At 39.0% G+C, this 21,317-nt stretch overlaps 1 protein-coding gene across 1 annotated transcript in view; it reads left to right on the plus strand.

Moving 5' to 3' along the window:
• LOC306870145 (histone acetyltransferase KAT6A-like) overlaps positions 1-21,317 on the plus strand; it is a 56,391-nt gene that overhangs the window by 23,948 nt on the left and 11,126 nt on the right. Inside the window, exons 6-13 of the mRNA XM_079417250.1 lie at positions 11-125; positions 1,575-1,930; positions 4,487-4,602; positions 6,190-6,305; positions 15,005-15,146; positions 20,021-20,182; positions 20,382-20,475; positions 20,994-21,225. Coding sequence (XP_079273376.1) covers positions 11-125; positions 1,575-1,930; positions 4,487-4,602; positions 6,190-6,305; positions 15,005-15,146; positions 20,021-20,182; positions 20,382-20,475; positions 20,994-21,225 — 1,333 coding nt within the window. The remainder of the gene's footprint in view (positions 1-10; positions 126-1,574; positions 1,931-4,486; positions 4,603-6,189; positions 6,306-15,004; positions 15,147-20,020; positions 20,183-20,381; positions 20,476-20,993; positions 21,226-21,317) is intronic.

Genomic DNA, 21,317 nt, shown 5'->3' on the forward strand with positions numbered 1-21,317 from the left:
TGTTCTGCAGGCATGTGGATCTGTCAGATCTGTCGACCAAGAAAAAAGGGAAGAAAGCTCTTACATGAAAAAGCAGCACAAATCAAGCGACGATATAATGCACCACTTGGGCGGCCGAAGGGCAGGTATTATAAACTGTTTGATTCTGTTTACAACCATATATGTGTCCCTGGAGCACAAAAGCAGTCATGAGTAACACAGGTATATTTGTAGCAATAACCAACAATACATTGTATGGATCAAAATTATACATTTCTCTTTTATGTCAAAAATCATTAGGATATTAAGATCATGTTCCATGAAGATATTTTGTAAATCTCCTACCGTAAATATATCACAACTTCATTTTTGATTAGTAATATGCATTGCTAAGAACTTCATTTGAACAACTTTAAAGGAGATTTTCTCAATATTTAGATTTTTTTGCTCCCTCAGATTCCAGATTTTCAAATAGTTGTATCTCAGACAAATATTGCCCTATCATAACAAACCATACATCAATGGAAAGTACCACATGGTGAAATTTGACCTATTATAGGTGTTGATGCCATATAAAAGCTGGGTTCATGCCATTTCCAAAACTGTTTTTATTTTTTTTTGGCTTGAACGTAACAAAACTTATGGCTATCTGAAGTTGGCTGATCACTATGATTTTTAGGAACAGAATTTTGAGAGAAACTGGTTTAAAGAGAGGCAATGCAAATAAAAGCACAACAGTCAAGTATCACTGTGGTAAAAGACTTGTTTTAGTCACTGTACATGTAAAAGATACAAAATGACCCTAAGGAGCACACAACACTCGCAAACATTTGAAAATTAAGTGTATATCTGTTCATATAACCTCACAGATTACAGCATGCAGCTATCTCCAATTATTCTCCTCTTCTACTACTCTGGATTTATAATACATAACCAGACACAGTTAAGAACTGTAACTTGTTTTGTGTTCTAAATTTGTAGTTTTATTTCACGCTGTCACCGTTTGAACTAACTGAAAGTAATACATAGTGTTAATATGAAAATGGTCCTGGCCTCTTTAAGAGCGCTATACTGCTTCATTACACAAGCAGACTAGCTAACGTTACCCCAAACTTTGCATGCCGTAGTTCACACAGGACTAGCAGAAAATTGGCATTGCTACACCTTTATTATATACGTTACATAGTTTATATTGATTGGTGAACTGTCTTTGTTGTGTTAAGGAAAAGCACCTTCACAGCGCGTGTTAGCAAACCGGAGAAAGACAGTCTTTTCTGCTTCCCACAAATAAATTGTGAATTTTGCCAAGATATTTTCAGAGATGATAGACAAGATGTCATAGTATAATAATTTAATGAAAACCCAATTTGACAAAAAACTGACTTTAAACCTTTTTTTTTTTTTTTTTATCCTGAAAATGTCCCCGCGCGATATCCGACGGGTTTTCCTAGATCGCATCGTTTATTCAGCTTTCAATTGATGAATACATCTCAATTTCAAGAAATTGTCCCTTATCACTGGTTTTGTGGTCCAGGGTCACATTTGCAGAACTCTGAAATTATATGCAAGACTACTACAAGTTCTCTTGTCCTCAGACCGGGCCGTCCCTTTAAGAAGCTTCGAGGTGGTGGGCGTGGCAGAAGAAGGCGGGGTGCTGGAGGCCATGACCAATGCTCACAAGGCTCCTCCTCCCCACACTCCTCCTCCAGTTCCTCATGCGAAGGCTATCCCGGCGACGATCGCATGCTGTTCTCTCTCAGAGAAGACGATTCTGAGCATGGTGGCCTGCGTTTTAACAAGAAAACAAAGGGTCTGATCGACGCCCTCAGCAAGTTCTTCACGCCATCCCCGGACGGACGGAAAGCCCGCGCTGAAGTGGTGGACTATTCCCAGCAATATCATATACGCAAGAAGAGCAACCGCAAGGGCGAACATGATGACCGGATAGGAGGTGAGACGAGTAAAGACCTAAACCTAAACTGTTTAGCTTTCAACATCTGTATTAGGTGATCCATGCTTGCGTGATAAGGAAGGTAAATGCACTTAGCAATGGGCATTTCTTCCAAAATGTCACGTGTGTGGTGAGATTAAAATTTAAATGTATTTATTTTTGTGCTTTACAAACAAAAGTAACACTTTTGCATGAGTGATATACATTACTGTTCAAAATTGTTTATTTTTTTGCTAGCAGTCTCTAATGCTCACTCAAGGCTGCATTTATTTTATCAAAATGCAGTAAAAACTGTAATATTATGACGTATTACAATTGTTTTTTTTTTATATGTACAGTGCCCTCTAAAAGTATTGGGACCGTGAGGCCAATTCCTTTATTTTTGCTGTAGACTGAAAACATTTGGGTTTGACATCAAAAGATGAATATGAGAGGAGAGATTAACATTTCAGCTTTTATTTTTATTCACCTTTTGTTTGAACCCACCCATTTTTCATGTTACCAAAAGTATTGGAACAGATAGAATGAACATAGATTAAAGTGAAAAAGACTTAATATTTAGTTGCAAATCAATAACTGCATCAAGCCTGTGATCCATTGACATCACCAAACTATAGCATTCTTCTTTTGTGATGCTTTTCCAGGCTTTCACTGCAGTCTCTTTCAGTTTTGGGGGGTTACTCCCTTCAGTCTCTTCTTTAGCAGGTAATGCATCCTCTACAGGGTTTAAGTGTGAAGATTGACTTGGCCGGTCTAAAACCTTCCACTTCTTGCCCCTGATGAACTCCTGTGTTGTTTTAGCACTATGTTTTGGGTCATTATCTTGCTGCATGATGAAGGATCTCCCAATCAGTTTGGTTGCATCTTTCTGTAAATTGTCAGACAAAATATTTCTGTAGACTTCTGAGTTAATTTTGCTGCTGCCATCATGTGTTACATCATTAATGAAGATTAATGAGCCTGTCCCAGAAGAAGCGATGAAAGCCCAAGCCATTGCATTACTTGTGTAATGTGTACTATAATGTACACCTGTGTACACTGTGTTTCAGATGAGCTTGTATGTTTGGGATCATGAGCAGATCCTTTCTTTCTCCAAACTTTAGCCAAAGTTAGCCATCACTTTGGTTCATAAAATCAGTCCATAAAACCTTGTCCCAGATTTTCTGAGGCTCGTCTCCTATTCTTCTTGCTAATGAGTGGTTTGCATCTTCTGGTGTAGCCTCTGTACTTGTGTTCATGAAGTCTTCTGCGAACAGTAGATTGTGATACCTTCACTCTGCCCTCTGGAGGTTGTTGCTGATGTCACTAACAGTTGTTTTAGGGTCTTTCTTTACAGCTGTCACAATGTTTCTGTCATTAACTGCAGATGTTTTCCTTGATCTACCCGTTTGAGGTGTTACTTAGTACACCAGTGGTTTCTTTCTTCCTCAGGAGATTCTAAATGGTTGTATTTGCTATTGCCAGTGTTTGTGCAATGGTTTGATTGATTCTTCATCTTCTCTCAGCTTCACAATTGCTGGTTTTTCACCCATAGATACCTCTCTGGTTTTCATGTTGGTTACACGTCTAACTAACTATAAATGCAGTCTGCACGGATCTGAAACTGAGCGCAGACATTCAGTGCTATTTATTGTTTGAACACACCAGGGCAACAAAACACACCTGTCAGTCACATGTTCCAATACTTTTGGTAACATGAAAAATGGGTGGGTTCAAACAAAAGGTGCTATCTTCTAAGTTGTGTATCAGATCCAGATGATACCTGTAATTAAAAGCTGAAATGTTAATCTCTCCTCTCATATTCATCTTTTGATGTCAAACCCAAATGTTTACAGTCTACAGCAAAAATAAAGGAATTGGCCTCACGGTCCCAATACTTTTGGAGGGCACTGTATATATTTTGAAATGGAATTTAGTCCCGTGATGGAAAGCTGAATATGTTTTTTATTATATTTTTTTTATGATCGTTCAGAAGTCATTCTGATAGGCTGATTTGGTGCTCAGGAAACATTTCTTATTATCAATTCTGAAAACAGTTGTGCTGCTTAATATTCTTTGTGAAAATAATATTTGTTTTTCAGGATTTTTAAATAGAATGTTTAAAAGGACAGCATTTATTTGAAATAGAAAATATTTTATGGTAACACTTTATTTTAAGGTGTCCTTGTTACACACGTTACATGTACTTTCTATTATAATAGCAATAAATTATGCATAACTTCATATAAGTAACCCTAATCCTAACCATATAGTAAGTACATGTAGTTAATTAATATTACTCAGTACTTTTAAATTAATAAGTACACTGTAACAAGGATTAATAAAATAAAATAGTGTAACCTCTTTTATAATATTATAAATGGCTTTACTATCATGTGATATTTGAAGAAAGATTAAATGGAAACCTCGGACAGGACATAGTGTAAAATGAAAAGCACAAATTAAATCTGAATGTGCGGTCTCCTTTATTAGCGTTTTTGCTCTGTAGCTTCATGGTTGTGCTCTCACTCACTCTTTGGCCGTTTTAACTGTCTTGGTGTTTTTTCTGAATCACAGACAATCAGGAGTGTGGAGACAACTGGCGGGAGGATGAAGACAAACTGCCAGGACACGAGAACCTAACTGAGAAAGACGTGGAGCTCTTTAGGCACATTCAGGAACTGGCACTACAGGTACAGAACGGGACATTTTGCCACACAAATACCAATTAATTTGCTTTTGTGTAATGTCCCATCTTAATTTCATTCATAAATAATCCTTTTTTAATTTGCTGAGAAACATGCTCCTTTATGGACCCGTGTGTGAGAGACACTTTAAGTTTGTAAAGTCACACAGAACAGAATGATACTGTTATAAAATTCAAATTTAATAAATGCATTAACAACATCAAAATTCAGCGTTAAACATATTTAATTAAACGCATATGCTAATGTGTAACCTTTGACGGATTTTAACATAAACAAAGTGAATCCTTCTTGTGGATAAACCGTATGCTTGATGGTAGTGGTGCCTGTTGTTTGTTTGCACTCACTGATTTTCTTTTGCTGTATTAGCAAAGACTTGGAAGCTGTGAAGGCCTTTATCTCTGTAGAATGTAATGTGGGGGATTTGAGAGTTTCCATTATCTTGACAGCTGGTGATACACACACAATGGTGCCTCTCTTAGTGATACACACACAAATGCTCATGTGAAGACTGATTGGCTGAGGTGTGTGTGTGTGAAGGTCCCAGCAGAAGCAGCCAGTGTCTAACTGCCTGAGGCCATCAGTCTAAGAAAAACACTCACTAACCCAGAGAGAGAGACAATCATATTCGCACGCAGCATCAGACAGATCCAGCTTGCTTTTGTTTAGCAGCCAGAAAAGAAAGATACCATGCTGCAGTCTGACAGTATTAACTGAATGCGGGCTCTATAACATTTAGGACATGTACACACTGCAAAGTTTACAGAGCGATAGCTGCACTTAAATATGGGATTGAATCACCATAAATTATTATTCTGTATGTGCATAGAAATATGAGTCATTCCCGAACTTGCGATGGCAGCAACAATACAACTTTAGCAATTCAAAAATGAGAGAGATGTGCAATACCAGCTCCAAAATATTGTATTGTATATTGTTATTGCTGTTATTAATATTGCAACAAATACATCTTGTAGGCTATTCGCTGAACATGCACATACACAAACTATTTCTATTGATCCATGTGCAGCCTGATTGCTAGCACTTGTTATATCAAGTGTGGACCTGCTCAGATTTGCCTTTGCTTTCATTTGTGTGTGCATGTTTGTTTCCTCTTTAACAGCACAGATTGCAGTAATTATTTTTGAACATGGAAATGCTACAATTCACAAACATTTATATTTTTAAAACCAACATGGCATGTTCTGAACGACGGTTCGTCACAAGCTGTTTCACCTCCACTTTGCGTATGTGTGTGAGATGCAGAGCAGTGTGTGATCACTACTGAGTGTCAGCAGGCTGGCAAGTGGCAGATGCTCTGAATTTCCACTTGGGCTGGGGATAAGAGCTAATAATAATCCTGTAAGCTTGAGTGTGGCACTGTATGCTTGTGAGAAACCGTTTGTGATTATTAGAACAAAAGGCAGAGCCTAGGCGTATTTCTTGTGTGAAACCGTTTTCTTTTGTGCGTGGCCTGATGCTCTGGGAAAAAGGCATAGTGGCCTAATAGTCTCTAAATTGTAAACGTACCCACTTTATCTGTCTTAACTCCTTTTTTTCCTTCATCTCTTATAGAAAGTCGGGGTGACTGGTCCACCGGATCCCCAAATGCGCTGCCCATCTGTTATAGAGTTTGGGAAGTATGAAATTCAGACGTGGTACTCTTCTCCATACCCACAGGAGTACAGCAGGTAACCAACAGCATGTGTCATAATCGTCCACAGACATTTTTTCATAAAAAAAAAAAAATAATATTCCCATTTAAGATAATATTGTTCATTGCAGCTTCAGCGTCTTAGGGTGCGTTCAAACTTGTAGTTTGGTTTGTTTGGTCTGGACCAAGAAAGAAAATGAGACATTTGGTCCTGGTCAGCTTAACGTTCACAGTGGCATTTTTGACAGCAAACCTAAAGATACGGAACCTAAAGGCAGAGTCATACATTCACAACCTGATTGGTTGGGTTGAATGATGTGTATTTCGTGCCGGAACTTACCGAACACCCCAAACAATAAATGTGTTTGACTTAAAGCGGTGCTGTGCAGACCGGTCGGTAGTGATGGGCGATACAGGCTTACAAATATGTCGTCGTTGTCATATCTGCGAGTCATCTGTGTCACGTCACCTGTAGCAGGAATGGACCCGTCCTACTCTGCCTCTGATTGGCTTAAATTAATGTTCTTTCCCTCATCCAACCAATCTCACTCCTGAAGCCTAACTTTTAGATGCTGCAGGCAATTGTCCACGGAATGCATTTGTATCTGCTGTAAATTATGGTGTTCCAGTTTAAATGGTGGTTATCACGTGAGGCTGCTGTTTTTTTGTTGTTTTTTTTGCGAGAGGCTGCTGTTGCGATATGAAGATTGTATGTTACGTTATCAAGATTCAAGATTTTTATTTGTCACATACACAATTATACAGAGTATAACCAGCAGTGAAATGTAGGTTCAGGTCCGCTCCAAGGACAGTGCAATTATATAGAATACAAATATTAAGAAAAAGAAAAGTAGAAAAAAATAAAAGATAAGATAAAAAATATAAATATAAATGTGCAGGTCAGTATGTTGTTGACTTAAATAGTAATAAAGAGGAATGTGCAAAAATAAGTTGTACAGGGTATTTAAATAGCAGCAATACGAGGTAGAGAAAAATTATGAATAGCTTATTGATATGGTGATATTTACATGGAGTCAAGTGATGTTATGACACAGAGTTAGAGTTTAGGAGCCTGATGGCCTGGGGGAAGAAGCTCCTCCTAAGTCTCTCAGTTTTTGCCATCAGGCTACGGAAGCGCTTACCAGATGGAAGCAAAGTGAATAGACGGTTACCAGGGTGATTAGAGTCCTTGAAGATTTTGACAGCTCTATTTTTGCAGCGTTTGAGGTAGATGTCCTGCAGAGAGGGGAGAGCAGACCCTGAGATGCGCTCAGCTAAGCGCACAACTCTCTGTAGAGCTTTGTAGTCCTGATTTGAGCTGTTTCCATACCACACTGAGATGCACTGAGTCAATACACTTTCTATGGTCCCTGAATAGAAAGTTTTCAGGATTGCTGGTGAGACCCTGAATTTCCTCAGCTGTCTCAGATGGTACAGTCTTTGCCTGGCTTTCTTAACCTGTGTTTGGATGTGTGTAGTCCAAGTCAGGTTCTCGGAGATGTTTACACCGAGGTACTTGAAGCTACTCACCCTCTCCACAGGTGTCCCACTGATCATAAGAGGAGTGTAGGGCTGCTGCTGTCATTTCCTAAAGTCCATGATCAGCTCTTTAGTTTTGCTCACATTCAGAGAGAGACAGTTGTCCTGGCACCATGATGTGAGTCTCTCTACCTCATCCAAGTATGCGGTCTCATCGTTGTTGGAGATGAGGCCCAGAACCACAGTATCATCAGCGAATTTGATGATAGATGTGGAGCTGTGAGAGGACACGCAGTCATGCGTGTAGAGAGAGTAGAGCAGGGGACTCAGGACACAGCCCTGTGGAAGTGAGGGCAACTGGGCGATAGTCATTCAGGCAAGAGGGTTTATTGTTCTTTGGCACAGGGATAATGATGGATTTTTTGAATGAGGTGGGAACCACAGAGGTAGCAAGGGACTCATTAAAGATGGAAGTGAACAAACCAGCGAGCTGATCAGCGCAGGACCTCAGAACACGGCCGGTTATCCCATCAGGTCCGGCTGCTTTCCTGATGTTCACTTTCTTTAGCGCCCTCTGAACCTCATCCTCTGACACGGTGATTACAGGATCATCGCTGCTCTGCCTGCTGCTTCTTGACGCGCTGGTCGGCAGAGACGCGCCGCCGCCGTTGCAATCGAAGCGGCCGTAGAAGATGTTTAACTCGTCGGCCAGCAACGGATCTGCTCTCACCTCCGCGGAGGATTGTTTCCGAAGGCACAGATGGTCCTCAGTCCCTGCCACATCCGTCGAGAGTCATTGAGCTGGAAATGAGACTCAATTCTCTCTCTGTATCTGTGTTTAGCGGCTCTTACTGCGCGTCGGAGAGCATATCACGATGCTTTGTACTCGCTCATATTTCCAGACAGAAGAGCCTCATTGTAAGCGGCAGTGCGTGTCTTAACCGCAGCACGGATTGTTCTGTCCACCCCCGTTTCTGATTAGAGAATGTCCTTATCGTTATGGTTTCTGTAGCTTGCTCGGTTAGCGTGTTTACAAAGCTTAATGCTACATCCGTGAACTCGCTGACGTCAGAAGAACTCGCCCGGAACATGTCCCAGTCGGCGTCATCAAGAGCCGCCTGCAGCATAGCTTCTGAGTGGGAGGACCAGCGCGTCACTACTCTCTGCACCGGAGGATCCTGAACGAGCCTTTGTTTATATTCCGGTGTGAGGAAAATGGCGGCATGGTCCGTTTGCCAAAAGCCGGTAGTGTGCGGGCTTTGTAGGTATTCTTGAACTGAGTGTAGCAGTGATCCAGTGTGTTTGGTCCTCTAGTTGGACAGGATACATGTTCATAAAAGTTCGGCATGACCTGCCTGAGGTTGGCTTTGTTAAAGTCTCCCGCGATGATAAAGGCAGCGTCAGGATGTTTGTTAGTGTAGCCGCTGAGCACATCGTGAAGTTTAGACAAAGTCAAGCCGGTGTCTGCCTGTGGTGAATGTATACAGCAGTAACTATGATCGATGAAATCTCCCGGGGCAGATAAAATGGGTGGCAGATAATCGAAAGATGTTCCAGATGAGGCGAGCAGGAACGCGACAGAATGGAGATATTCCTGGGGTCACACCATTTCTTGTTGATCATGAAACACACACCTCCACCCCTGGATTTACTGGCCTCTGCTGTTCTGTCCGTCTGAAAAACAGAGAGGTTATCACTTGGCATAACAGCAGTGTCCGGGACCATGGACGAAAGCCACGTTTCTGACAAAGGATGTTACAGTCCCTAATGTCCCGTTGGAAACTAATCCTGGCTCTAAGATCGTCCATCTTATTCTCCAAGGATTGGACATTTACGAGCAGAATGCTCGGAAGAGGAGGATTGTGAGCCCTTTTCCTGAGTCTGTCCCGAATCCCAGCGCGTTTCCCGCGGTGTTTCTTGATCCGTCGCCTCGGGGGGGGTTATTGTTTATCTCCGCATTCCGAAGAATCTCAAGAGGACACGCTGGATTCGTGGCTAAAGTGTCCTGGAACAAGTTGGTGTAGCGGTTTCCAATGTCCAAAAGTGTTTCTATGTTATAGGTGATCAGTGCTGACGTGAAATGTGTAAAAAGAGAAAGTAAAAGTAAAAAAGTAAATTAAAGCAAAATCTAAGCGGAGCGTCCTGTACGGCGTCCAAACACAGCGGCGCCATTTTTTATTTTATTTTTTTTCCTCTACATTTTTATCGCTACATTAGTTCGCTACCCTTTGCAAAACTGCTCCTCTGTCTCGACCTTAACATTTGTCTTACATATCAGTTAGCTATTACTCTGACATGAAGTCGATTTTGAGAGCTGTTCGACCTACAAGTAAAGCATAACGTTTAATGTACAGTAATATTAGTATCAAGTCAGGCGGCGCTAAGCCATAGCTAGTAACAGCCTGTTTCAAGATAGAGAAACACCTCGCGTTTAGCCCGTCAGCTGCTTCAAAGATTCGAGTGCTGAAATGAAGATTTACAGTGGTTTATTTCCCCTGACTAAGTTCATGTAACATCTTGACAACAATCTTTGTTGAGTGTAGACCGTAGTTGTCGCTCAAACCAGGGTTCGTACAAGGTGCTTGAAGTACTTGATTATGACTTTTTGAAATTTAAGTCCTGGAAAACCCTTGAAAACAGCCATATTTATGAAAAGGTACCTGAAAAGTACTTGAAATTTTAAAAGGCAGTATACATGAAATTAGTGTTCATATTAGTTTTCGATAAAAACAACATTTTCACGCAACATTAACAATACTGCGTGTGTTAATTATTACCATTTCTCCCGGCTTTTGAGAGCGCACGAGATCTCGCGATATTTCAGCTTGCATTATATTGTCTTTTATTGCATGATTAGTTTGGCACCTTTTTCCCTCCTGACGAGTTTGCACCCCTGTATCTGTGCTCAAGCAATATTGGGTATTTTTATGAGGATAAAGTATATTTATAATGCAATGCTAAATAATGGACATGGCCTTCATCACTGTAAAATAGTATGGTTTCTGCCTCATTCTGTGATATGAAATCACGTCTGATCACAAAGTTATTTCAAACACTCGACTTTAGTTCATTTGGAGAAAACTCCTGTCAGTAAATATATTTATATTTATTCTATATTTGTTGGACAACAGGTTTGTAAACAGGCTCATGCACATGTAAAACTGTATTACACACATGCTACTGTAGTACATTTATTCATCGCACAGACTGATTTTTATTTTTTTTGTCGCAGTGTACAGTCCTGGCCAAACCAGTTCCAGATTGTAAAAGGAACTCCTCAGTTTAGGCCTGTCACTATAACAACTTTTTGTTGTGCGATTATATTGCCCCAGAAATAATTGCGAGAAGCGATTTTATTGTCATTTTAAGACCATTTTATTCCACTTAATATATAATCATAGTATAACAGCATAATAATGCAAGAAGGCCTACACACTTTGAAATGACAACAAACTTTTAATTCTTAAGACTATTTAGATCATGGAAATTAAGGATCAAAATATTAGATAACTTCAACTTGAACAAATAGTAAATAAACATTTTCTAACAAAAAGTGCAAAGTAACAAGTAGAAAAAAGAAATGCACAAAGAACTTGTATGGAGATTTTTCCATCTACAGATTTTTCCCTGACCTTCTTTTCTCTGTTTTTCAACAATAGTTTGCACCCTTAATTTACAATCACTATAGCAGTCAGATGTCCGTATGCACAAAGGCACAGATCTCTAAACAAGGCCATATCTGCAGATGAAACTTTTTTTGTAGCATTTTTAAAATTTACATAACTTGTAGTCATGAGGTGCTAGTTCAAGAGGAGCTACAAAAGACACAGGCTCAAATGGAATGCAAAAAACATGGTGACATAAATTTTTATGTAAATATAATGGGCAATATATTGCGTCACCAAAAATGATTGAGGTATTGTGCGATAAGTCGATATATTATTGCGACAGGCCTACCTCAGTTTCACATCCGCCTTTCGCCATGTCAATCCGCACAGTTGCACATAGAAATATGTTAACAACTAGACTTTATCGATATCGCGGGAATTCTTATTGTGGGGAGAATTTTTACCGGTATATCGCAAACTATAAGATATCGCCCATCCGTATCCGTATGACATCAAAATACCAAATTCACCAAACGGTCTGCACGGTGCCGCTTTAAGTCGAATACACCTAATGCCGTCCACTGTTTTTCAGCAACTGCTAACTCACGAAGAGCTCATAAAAGGCACTTTACTTCCTCGTTTCTCCACGTTTGCAGTCTGCTCATTTTGTTTTGGGTACACCGCTCGTTCCATGTTGTCAAATCATGTTGCATGCTCACATCTTGTCATTACATCCTATTTTTGGTTGGTTTGTTTAATATTTGGTCTGTGTTGCGTTCATATTTCATTCGAACTGCACCAGAGCAGACCGGGACCCGGGATCTTTTTAGCAGTCTCAGTCTGCTTGTTTTTTGCGCAACCAAGGTTCGGACGGCAGCGTTCAAAAGGGAAAGGGAAGTGGTGTGTGGCCAAGTATGGTGACCCATACTCTGAATTTGTGCTCTGCATTCCCATCCAAGTGTACACTCAGTAGTGAACACACACCCGGAGCAGTGGGCAGCCAATGCTGCAGCGCCCAGGGAGCAGTTGGGGTTTCAGTGCCTTGCACAAGGGTCTCACCTCAGTCGTGGTATTGATGGTGGAGAGAGTGTTGATTATTCACTCCCCCACCTACAATCCCTGCTGGACCTGAGACTCGAACCCAGAACCTTCGGGTTACAAGTCCAACTCTCTATCCATTAGGCCACGACTGCCCTTACTCAAAGCTTACTCAAATGAACAGCACTAACAGAGCAATCGCACTAGCGTTCGTTTTAATCGAACCAAATATGACAAGTCAGGGTTCGAAATGAACTTTTTTACTTGGTAGCACTGGTGCTCCCAACTTTAAAACGTTAGGAGCACCGGCAAAAGTTTAGGAGCACCCACCAAAAATGAATGAGCACCACAACTACAAATTATATATTAACAGATTTCATCTTTACATTCTTAAATTGAATGCAGATTTTAGATTGGTAAATATTAGCTGTCACTAATCACCCAGTCACTGCTTTCCGCTGTCAGGTGACAGGGAGCTAACTACCTCGGGAAATGCAAAGGGCTGTCGAAGAGAGAAAATGAGAACACTGACAGATTTCCTTCGTAAACCACCTAAATTAATCTGAGTTTGGTTAAACGCAGAGAGAGAGAGCTCCTCTTTGGCGAGGGTTAGGATGGTGCGATATTGACAAAATTATATCTCTATTTTCTAGGATTTTATCAATAACGTGTGTTATTGTGCTGATCTTAAGGACTACCGTGGACAGTTTGATATTATTCATATTCTGTGTGGTGGTCAGTTCACAGCAGTGATAGAAATGAATCTTTTCCAATAAGTCAAAATTGATTTTTACCTTTTATGGTAATTTTACTATTAAGCCAATTTTTTTTTCTAAAAGTGTGCATCATTTGAGTCAAATTCTTACATTTAATCAGTCAATTAGAATAGTAAGACATTCGGGCTGTTATCAAACAAATTAAATCAGTATAAAAAAAAATTAATCTTTAAATTTGAATTTTGAATTTCTGAAGTGGCATTTAGATGATGATGATAATAATAATAATAATACATTTTATTTATGCGCCTTTCTTAAACTCAAAGCGCTACAACATATACAAACAAAATAACAAATCAACCAAAACTACATAATATCAAAATGGAATCACAGTAAATAATCATAAATTAAAAGCTTTACTAAAAGGATTGTTTCAAGAAACTTCTTAAAACGCATCTAAGGAAGCAGCATTCCTAATGAACACAGGTAATGCATTCCATAGCTTAGGCCCGTTATAAGAAAAAGCCCCCCATGGTTTTCAATTTACAACCAGGCTAATACAAGGAGAGACGATCAGCAGAGCAGAGAAAGCAAGGAGTGGAAATAGTGACCAACTAAGTGTGTAAGATGCATTTACACACTGCTTAATGCAGGACATGAATGCATTTAACCTGCGGTTACACATGCATATGTAATGTTTTAATACTGTAAACATAAAACGTTGAATTTGAAATTATAAAAAAAGGAAAACAAAAAGAAAAGATACTTTGAATGTGAAATTAAAACCACCAGCAGGTGGCACCAATCACTGTTAATAAATGAGTCACTGCGACTGAACCGAATCATTTAAATGGTTGATTCATTCAGGAAAGACCCGTCATGTTGCGCAGAGACGCAAAACAGTGCCGTGGCTTTGTTTGGAATTATTTTTGTTGTCAAAATAGAATAAAAACAGGAAATATGGTGTCTAAAACGTAAGTCTCTTAATAATTAACTTCTTGTTTATTGAACTGTTGCATAAAATCAATATCACATTTGTAATCATGCTGATTTTTGGAGGAAGAAACATTCACCACGATCGCTATCACCAGCATTATTTGTAACTTTAGGTGGTTTACAAAAGAAATCTGTGTTTTGTAATTTTCTCTCTTCTGCAGCTATTTGCATTTCCCGAGGTTACCGTAGTTAGCTCCCTGTCACCTGACAGCAGTGACTGAGTGATTGACAGCTAATATTAACCAATCTAAAATCTGCATTACATTTAAGAATGTAAAGATGTTATGTAACGTTTGATAGAACGGCAGACTGGTCGTAACGCATAACTGTGAATGGTTTTTAGAGAAATGAAAACCGGTCACACTACAACAATTATATGCACAGATGCTCCTAAATATATTTTGAGGTCGCACAGATTAAAGTATGGGAGCAATTTACTACCAAAATGGTCGCAATTTCGAGCCTTGTAAGTGTGAACACAGCCTTAATCTATTTGTGTTCAAGAATATACATACAACAGTAGTGCTAGAAGGTCATATATTGGCCAGGTATGACTGAATCCTATTTGACCATTTAAAATTTCTCCATCAGCCAATAGCCATGTCCACTTGTCTGATTGACAGAATTGTTGCTGATGTGTCATGTCCTAAATCAGATAGTAATCTTGGATGAGGCACATTTTATGACTTCCACAATATATATATATACTACTGTCAATTTAACATGGTAGTTTAACAGTGATGTTATTGTTAAAGGGGTCATAAAATGGAGAATCAGTGTCAAACATCTTAACATCATACTATTTTTCTTGTGTTTATATGCTCTCTCAAGAGAGATGTGCTTGTGCACCTTTGATCTTAGGCTGTAAAAACTGATGTGTGATTGTTTGGATGTGACAGGCTCCCTAAGCTCTACCTCTGTGAGTTCTGTCTGCGCTACATGAAGAGCCGAAGCATTCTCTACCAGCACATGCGAAAGTGCAACTGGTTCCACCCGCCTGCCAACGAGATCTACAGGAAGGACGACGTGGCCGTGTTCGAGGTGAGGAAAAGAAATCTCCGCCCAGATTAAAACCACTAACACACACAAGACACTCGTGCACACTCGTCTTTGGTTATACGCACTTGGCAGCAGAGACATATGCTCGTCGACACTCTAGTCATGCACACGCTAATGTGTGTTTTCATACGTTCTGAGCCAACAAAGGAAATCTCATTCAGATTGATATGTGCGCACACTCCCACACTGGCTCAGGCAATAACATCCGCCCGCTTACCGCCCTCACAAGGTGTTGTAGTGATGCCGTTAGCAGGGTAATAAATGTAGAACGGTAAGCTCTCATAGTTTTAGAATCACTAATGATGATTTACTACATCCTTCGTGTTTCTATAAAATACCATTTAGGTGTAAACATGACATGCAGATCTGAATAGGTGTGGTCTAAGTCTATGCTGCCAGACCAGATTTTACTGAGCTTACATGGGTACGTCTGGAGATTGACAACCCTATGTGACCTGTGCTAAATTTTAAAAATTCCTTTTTAAAATACTTTGTCAATGACTCGCAAGTCAGACAATTGTATTTACACTGCAATAAATGGCTTACCTGTTTCCGCTGAAAATAGCTAAAAGATGTTCAAATTACATAAATTTGATTTGAGTTGTTTAAAACAATTGAAATACTGTTTGGTCAGTGGAAATAATGAGGTCAAGTATATTCTAAAATAGGCTATTTATCTGAGAACTAAACAGTTTTGTTTTTATGGATATTTTGATATATTTCAAAATATTCTGGATGATTTTGGTAATAAAAATTTATGTGGCACAAATGGCATTTAGTCTGTATCTCATATTTCCTTAACGTCTTGCACCTTTGACGGTGTTAAACATGGTGTCTCGTGGATGGGAATATGCATGGAAATGATATGCAGATGAGGTTATGCATCGTAAAACTAGGCGTTGTACGCTCCATATATGGTGATTTCTGGGAGGAGACGGGGTGGAGATGCACGTACCCACAATCTTCCCCTGACTGGGATTTATAAAGGGATTTTTGCGCATGTTCTGGTGTAAATCTAGCTTTTGTGCCTACGTACATTTTTAGGATGAAATCTACGGAGAGTTTTATACATGAGGCCCCAGATGTGTAAACCTGAAAGTTTTCCCTCTTTTCCTCACTTTCCTTCATTTTAAATGGCTTGTAAAAGTACCGTGCACATTTTACTTTCACTTTCAAATTAGCGGCAATTCAGAGTGAATTGCTTGAATTCAATAAGAACATAGAATACAATGTAGAATATTAGAACTTTTATTAACAAAATGAATAAAAATACACCATGCTATATGCATAATATAAAATAACAAATAACTTACACAAGGTTTAGGTATACAAAACTGAAGATCAGTAAACACTGTGGAACCAAATAAATAAGAAACGCATGTTTATTAGCAAAACGAATAAGAAAGCTTGGAGACACGGCATACTTGATCTAAATTGGCGTTTTTTTAAATACACCATTTAAATAAAAATCCGCAAGCGCTGTGGAACCAAATAAATAAGAAACGAATGTTTAAAAATAAACTTCCAATATCACCTTAGATAAATTGCAGAAGCCAACAGGCTTTTTAAAATCCAAAATATTTTTAAAACAGGTGCTTTTGCATTGAGTTTTGAAACTCTTGCCTCACTCTTCTTGTCAGCTTCTCCTCAGGTGATGAATGAAATCTGATCTGTGATGCGACTGTCGTTCGGCACGCTGCATTGGGCAGCCATGTTCAGTTTTTTATTGTAATGTCTGTTCTCTAACTGAACTAAATGATGAAAACAATGGTGGTGTCGTGGTGGGCAAGTGACATAATCGGTGTTGCAGATTCACACCAGTAAAACCATCAACACAGTCTATCGCAGCAACCCTAATGTGATGTAACCATGTTTAACCAACTCTTAACTGAACCAGTGCCTGTATCCTGCTGCTGCGTGACCATAGCCTGTATGTTCCACATTAATCAACACTGCTTTGTTGTCAGGTGTGTTACTGCTTGCCTTCCTGTTTGGCCAGTTGGCTCTAGAGGCTCAGGTTTCAGTCTGGTCCTGACTCAGCAGGATACCTGTGGTGGCAGCACTGCTAAAACCTAACACTGTTGGCATTCAGCCCATTGGAAAAGCAGCAGCCGTGCAATTTATCACAGCCTCTGCTGTGGAGCGAGTTTCGTGCCAGTCTCTGCTTTATGACTTTTTTCAAAATGTTGATTTAGTATTTCGTAATTGAGAGTCTTACAGACATTGCATTTTGCAAATATGAATTATGAATGAGATTTAATTGTTAGTGTTACAGTATCTGAATCCTAGCAATGTCACTTCAGTGTTTCCCCTAGGTTTATGGCTTTGGGGGGGGTGTTTCCGTTTTTTCCGGCATAAAATCATTCATTTAATTTCTTTTAATTAATGAAAATTAAACATTTCTTTTTTTTTTATAAATAAAGGGGATTTAATCTTACAGTTAAAACATTGAAGACATATAATTATTCCTTAAAAATAAGGTTTTAATCATTTTAGTAAGCTATTATGTACATTCTACTGAACAATAGGAATATATTTCTGCCGCAATGTCTACAATTGAAACCCGAACTTTTATTTTGATGGGTTGCCGTGTATACCTTTACATTTCTGTGTGTATATGACATGAGGATAGTTTTACTCAAATGAAACGGTCAAATGCTCATGAAGTGACTCTCAGAGCAGTTCTGGAGATGTTGTTCTGTATTTATGTCCTCATTTAGTGAGACGGCAGACGTTAATATCACCACAAGCCTCACGCGCGCTTCTGTATGAGTAGCAAACAAAACCACGCATCTGCGCTATACATTAATTAACACAAAGACAGGCAGAAGTTGGGAGGGCGAGCCGCCTCCTAAGATAATGGCAGGGAAACACTGCACTTCATGTTGGCTACGTTTACATGCAACCAAATAATCCGCTTGTAATCGGACTGAAACGCCTTCATGAAAACACCTTAACCGATCCGATTTAAAAGGCGTGGATTATTCCTTTTCTAATACGATTGAGAGCGCATGCAAATGCCTGATCTGATTGAAAACCGAAACTGAAATGACTCTGCATGTGAAATAACGTAGAAATAATGACATAAGTCGCACGGAACGAGAGGTTCTTCTTTTTGAATAAAGTGTTGTATTAATGCGTGTCCTGTCATTATAAAACTGTCATTTCACTCGGCAACTATGAAGTGGACCGGATAATGTCCCACCAGTCCTTGTTTTGGACATACGACTGGTTTTGGGTGTGGGGAGGGGCATTTTTACTGCGTGATAAATATAAACAGCACGGCACAGCAGTTATGTGCTTATTTTCACCAAGATATGACCAGAAATAGATATATTAATTCTGCTGTTTAAAAAAAAATAAAGAAACCGTGTAGGAGAGCGGTTATGTGCAAACAGCAAGAAACTCTCTGTATCAGGGGTCTCCAACTTCATTTCATTCAGGAGCTACTTTTTAAAAATGCAAGCGGCTGAGAGCTAACCATATTACATAATACTTAAATCTCTTAAATAACACATCAATCCAAACTGTTATACATGGCATTGTTAAAATGTGCTGGAAATTTTTTAAAAGTACCGATAAACACACACACTGAAATCATTTTACCAAGTTTTATGCCTAAAAAACAAATCCCGCACACTAACTATGCAAAAGGTATCAAAATATTTATTAACGACGTTTCTGTCACATGACCTTCATCAGGAATTTTTCAAACATGACATCACAAAGTAAACCACATTTAAAAACAGATTCATGACCAATCTCTGTAAAGATCCATTGATTAGTAACAACCCACAATAAGTACATCATCAACTTGGAAAAAAACTAGTTTTATGACAAAAGCCAACAAAAATTAGCAGCACTATGCACTTTTTGTTTGCATAAACGGTGCAATAAAAACATTAAAAAATGATGACCAGATTTTAAACCAGCAAAAAATATTCATAACATGTTATCTACTGACATGTTCAAATAAAGTTTTGACCAGTTTTAAAAAATAACATTTCAGCCTTAAAATCTTTTTTTCTTTTTTTCTTTAATAAAAAGGATGAGTCAGAATGATAAATTAAATTTTATCTGCTCCATAAACAGTTCTGCATAAGTTAATATGCATTCTAAAAATCTCAACACTTCTGATAATAAGGTAGCCTATTTTCCATCGACCGGTTAAGATTTACAACAAAAAAATGTGGTCCGGGTTTTTTTTTTTTTTTTTTTTTTTTTTTTTTTTTTTTTTTTTTTTTTTTTTGCATCGGTCTGATCAAAAAAATGACAGACTGAATGAATTTGTAAATCCACAGTTTGACAGCAGGTGGCGCTTATGAGCAGCAGAACAGTAACCTCTGTAAACAAAGGCTTCTAAACACTGCGTTATTATGCATTACACGGAGGGAAGATGGAAAGCAAATGCCATCGAAACATTTCTGAAGACAGTCGGTTTTCTGTTATGCATTCATACAAATAATTCAATCATACAGTTCATTCTTTCATATAATTTCCCTCAGCAGTCTGCCTGTGTTTTCACACAAAAAGAAACTATATTCTGCGTGAGACTCTTAACTATGATTAAAGCTGAGCAGTATTTACTGTGAGTTTTTCAAATAGCTCGTGAGCGACGTGACCCATGCTCTCTATATGCATGTCAAAATTAATTCTGATTTGAAGCTTGACGCACACAAACACGCACTCTTTATTTAGCGTTCATGTAAACACTGCATTCAGATTCATCAGCCGTTCCGAGTCCAGTCTGGTTGAAGTTGTGCATGTAGACATGGCCATCGTCGCTTGATTTCATCATGCCTGGTTAGGACACAGTAAGTCAACCAAAGGCTGAAAATGTCTTTTCTACACTCCAGGTGGATGGAAACGTCAGCACAATATACTGTCAGAATCTGTGCCTGCTGGCCAAGCTCTTCCTGGACCATAAGACGCTGTACTATGACGTGGAGCCCTTCCTCTTCTATGTGCTCACACAGAATGACAGTAAGGGCTGCCATCTCGTAGGATACTTTTCAAAGGTGAGCTAAAACTTTTTTGAGTTACTTGACAATGTTTAAATAATTAAGAACTGTATTGACAGCTGTGTATGGTGTTCAGAATACAGAAACCGAATACGATCATACCTGACAAATACATTGTGTGGCACATGGATGGAAATGTATTTGTTAAATTTGCTGTAATTTTACCAATTTTTTTTTTACTTTTTTTAATCCCCAGGAGAAGCATTGTCAACAAAAGTATAACGTATCCTGCATTATGATTCTTCCACAATACCAGCGCAAGGGCTATGGGCGATTCCTCATTGACTTCAGTAAGCACTCTGCATTATCTTTCCACTGTTTACTTAGTCTGTGCTCTTATTTATTCATTTATTTTTTCTTTTCCAGTCTTAATAAAATCATTATTGTTATTATGGTTTTTATTATTAATCTTGTTGCTAATAACATTAGCTGTCTTTCCTTTTTTTTCCCCATTCTTTTTTTTTTTTTTTTTTTTTTTAATTATACTAATATCGGTTATTAATCTGTTAAACTGTTTCATTTGTGTGCTTCCTCCCCCACCCCTAGACACATGCTCACAGACACATGAATGCAAATACAGCAGCTAATATATGTTTGTGTGTCCAAGTGATACATATTGTCACTTTCTTTACTTAGCCTATGTTGTTTTACATATGTTTTATGTTTGGTCCATGGGATTCTGTATTTGGCACATGTAAACATTTTCACATTCTTTACTTGAATAATTAAAAAAGAAAAATTAAGAATTTTACTCCTTCAGATAGTGTGATTAGACACTGAGGATAAACGGTTATGATTGTCTCTGTAGGTTACCTGCTGTCCAAGAGGGAAGGCCAGCCGGGCTCACCAGAGAAGCCATTGTCAGACCTTGGCCGGCTATCCTACATGGCATATTGGCGTAGTGTAGTGCTGGAGTGCCTACATGAGATCAGAGATCGACAGCTCACCATCCGCAAACTCAGCAAAGTCACTGGCATTTGTCCCCAAGATATCACGGCCACTCTGCTTAATCTGAATATGCTGGAGCAGAGAGGAGACCGGTGAGAGAGATGCTCGCACACTACAGCGGCTGATTTTCATTGATTATACAGGGTTTAGTGCTAACACGAAATGAACACAAGGATGCACCACA

This window comes from Barbus barbus, assembly GCF_936440315.1.
Source record: "Barbus barbus genome assembly, chromosome: 5".
Classification (NCBI taxonomy): Eukaryota; Metazoa; Chordata; class Actinopteri; order Cypriniformes; family Cyprinidae; genus Barbus; species Barbus barbus.